At 46.3% G+C, this 3,207-nt stretch overlaps 1 protein-coding gene across 1 annotated transcript; it reads left to right on the forward strand.

Moving 5' to 3' along the window:
• The first annotated feature begins 207 nt into the window (after positions 1 to 207).
• Positions 208 to 2,904, forward strand: LOC135371272 (uncharacterized). The gene is made up of 4 exons (XM_064605368.1): positions 208 to 334; positions 788 to 930; positions 1,943 to 2,162; positions 2,777 to 2,904. The coding sequence occupies exons 1-4, from the start codon at positions 295 to 297 to the stop codon at positions 2,815 to 2,817; spliced, it is 444 nt and encodes a 147-aa protein (XP_064461438.1). The 5' UTR covers positions 208 to 294; the 3' UTR covers positions 2,818 to 2,904.
• Positions 2,905 to 3,207: the final 303 nt, after the last annotated feature.

The following is a 3,207-nucleotide window of genomic DNA, read 5'->3' on the forward strand; positions in this document are numbered from 1 at the left end:
AGTGCGCACCTACAGGAAGCTCTTGGGGAGAGAGGTGAAAAATTCCCGCAAATTTTAACCTTCTAGAAGTTTTTGGGAGAAATTGAAGAAGTAGTTTCGCTCCAGCATGAGCTCAGTTAGGAAGATAGAGAAGAAATCATGCTGGACTAGAGACAAGTTTAATTCACGATTAATTTATTTATTCGTACATACTCCAAGAAAGAAAGTAGAAACGCCACGCCTGCGCGGTGTGGTACGGACACGTGAATGGTACGACATGGCTCGTGGAAGATCAAACACTGCTGATCGACACTGATGCTCGGGGAACAGCGCTTCAAAATCTATCGAAGAAGCTGTAAGTGATAAAGACTGGACATCTGGTCGCCGCCTTTTAGAGCACTTCGGTGGTTTGAAAAGTGACATCAGTATAATTCAGCGGTTTCAGGGGACATCCCAAACCTTGATGTCCTTCTTTAACACGTTTCACCCTTTGAGCGAGGTACGACATAGCCTCTCCCGGGGGGGCTACTCTGAGTGTCGTGTGACGCGGTTATAATAGCCGGAAGATAATGACTGTTTGACCGTACTTGTGACTGAAATCTTGCTCATTGTCCGATAAAGGGATTGCAGTATTAATGAGAGGGATTTACGTGCCAGCGGAACGGTTCCCGAGAAAAACGCTCATAAAGCGAGTATGTCAGATTAAAGGGCCCCATGAAGCTGCTTTCATAACAGCTTTTAGCCTGGGCCTCCTGCCAAGTCGTTGGTAAAATAAACTATTGTTATTTATTTATTTGTACGTTTTCAGGGACGCTCCACAGCTCCCGCTGCAGGCGCACACGACTGCACCGCCCACACAACCCCATCATCATTACCAGGCCATATCATCAACTGCTCCTACCCTGCAGCGTGCAGTACAAGTGCAGCACGCCCCACCGACCGAGCGACAAGGTGAGCCGCAGTTGGTGGCACAGCCACGAGCGCTGCCGCCGTCGCAAAAAGGAGGGACGGTGCCGTTCGAGGACGTGGTACCGAGGTTCACCATTCTGAACTACACCTTACTACCCCTGGTTTGCCAATTCCGAACGATGCGCAGCTACCCAGGGCCGACGAGCCGCAAACACGGCGAAACACGTGTCCTCTGGTGCTGTCGCATCGTTCAATGAGTATCTGTTTCTCTACGTGCAGCCATAGAAGCCATTTTAATCTGTAAGTTTGAATTTCAAACACGTCTAGCATCATTTACTTATTTTTTTCGATGGCTTTTTCTCCCTTCCTTATAATTCACTGGCTTGCACTGTGGCATTGAGGAGTGCTCGGTCACCCTCCCAGGTGTATATCGCTCGCTGAGTGACCCCTGGTTTGCCAATTCCGAACGATGCGCAGCTACCCAGGGCCGACGAGCCGCAAACACGGCGAAACACGTGTCCTCTGGTGCTGTCGCATCGTTCAATGAGTATCTGTTTCTCTACGTGCAGCCATAGAAGCCATTTTAATCTGTAAGTTTGAATTTCAAACACGTCTAGCATCATTTACTTATTTTTTTCGATGGCTTTTTCTCCCTTCTTTATAATTCACTGGCTTGCACTGTGGCATTGAGGAGTGCTCGGTCACCCTCCCAGGTGTATATCGCTGTGAAAATCTGCACGCAGTACTGTTGTAATCTAGTTATATCCAGTTATCTTCCGTAACGGAAGAAACTTCACTGAATTAGAGTGTGAAGCAGTTACCAGAAACCCTTGAGTCCTCACACATACTCTGATACTCATGGAGAGGTATCATCCTTTATACCTAAAACCTAGTGCGCTGATCTCAGTAATTGTATGTGAGACAATCATTGTGTCTCCAATGTCTGGAACTAAACTTTAGTGACTTGGAAGCATGCATGGGGAATGCTGTTTGACATTTTTTAATTGTTTACTGTGATGCACTAAGTATTATATACTGTGCAATTGCATTTCAGGCCGATCTTGGTGACGGTGTATACATACCACAGGACAAGCTAGACATGGCCATGCTGAGCAGCACAGATTCGATATTTGTGCGGGAAATTGCACGTTCGCTTTGGGCACCGGAGGAGCTTCGGGGGCGTAGTGTCACCGGGAAGCCCTGTCAACGGTACTTGAAACAAGGCATCAAAGCCAAACGTGCTTTGACGCCCAGGAAGGTTGGAGCACTAAAACGTATGTCGAACACTTCTTTTCAGAGCATTGCTGCGCATAGCTCAGCAAATTTCTTAAATTGCAGTGTGAGATGCTTGCTGATGCTTAGCATTCTTCGTTTTCGGGTTAAACCCAATTTTCCATGATAGTCCCCCCAAACAAATTTCAAAGAATTCGGTCACACCTTAAAATAACCAAAATCCTGGTGGTCCTTCAACTTGTCGTTTTCTGTCAACCACCAGGAAAAGTGAATCATAATATTAGCAAAGAGACGTATTTCGCACGTGTTTGAATACTGCAGTCATTCACCATCCCAGTGTCACAGCAGTGGTTATTCTATATGCCTTTCAATTCACCTGAAAATCCCCCGGTGACATATCAAAACGTACATCATACCACCCCATTTCTCCCTGAATTCTCATGTGTAAGTAGCACCCGATCTTTGTCTCCCAAATTTGAAAAAAACGTGACAGCCAATGTATGTATACAATGGAAACGACTAAGCTTGCACTCATGCCATATGATGATAAGAGATACCTCTTTAACGCCATTGAGTCATACCCATATGGAAGCTGTGAAATTGGTAATGAGTAAGTATATTCTTTATTATGTGTATTGTGTTTCTTCTGTTACAGGTCGTGAAGGTTTTTCGGCTGGGTTTTTCTCCTTCACCTGATTGGCATCACAATTGGCACAATTCCCAGCACAATTGGCTTTACAATTGGCAACTTGATTGGCATTAATAAATATATTTTCACTCGTACTTTTTTGTGTATGACCCTTCTTTGCATGTCTCTGCATGTTATAAGCGCGCGGACAACCCTCCGCACACGCGCTGCGCCCTCCGCACACGCGCTGCGCCCTCCGCACACGCGCTGCGCCCTCCGCACACGCGACGGTGTCCCGGACGCTGTGGGGTTCGAACCAGACACCTATGGAACGTACTGACATCTGGCCTCCCTCGATACCCCCTTTTACTACTAAAAGTTAGAGGATCAAGCACTTGGAAACTCAATGAAAGCATTTTAGAAGACGAAGACTTCACGCAACAACTAGAGAAACTTAT

Source organism: Ornithodoros turicata, chromosome 10 (assembly GCF_037126465.1).
Source record: "Ornithodoros turicata isolate Travis chromosome 10, ASM3712646v1, whole genome shotgun sequence".
Classification (NCBI taxonomy): Eukaryota; Metazoa; Arthropoda; class Arachnida; order Ixodida; family Argasidae; genus Ornithodoros; species Ornithodoros turicata.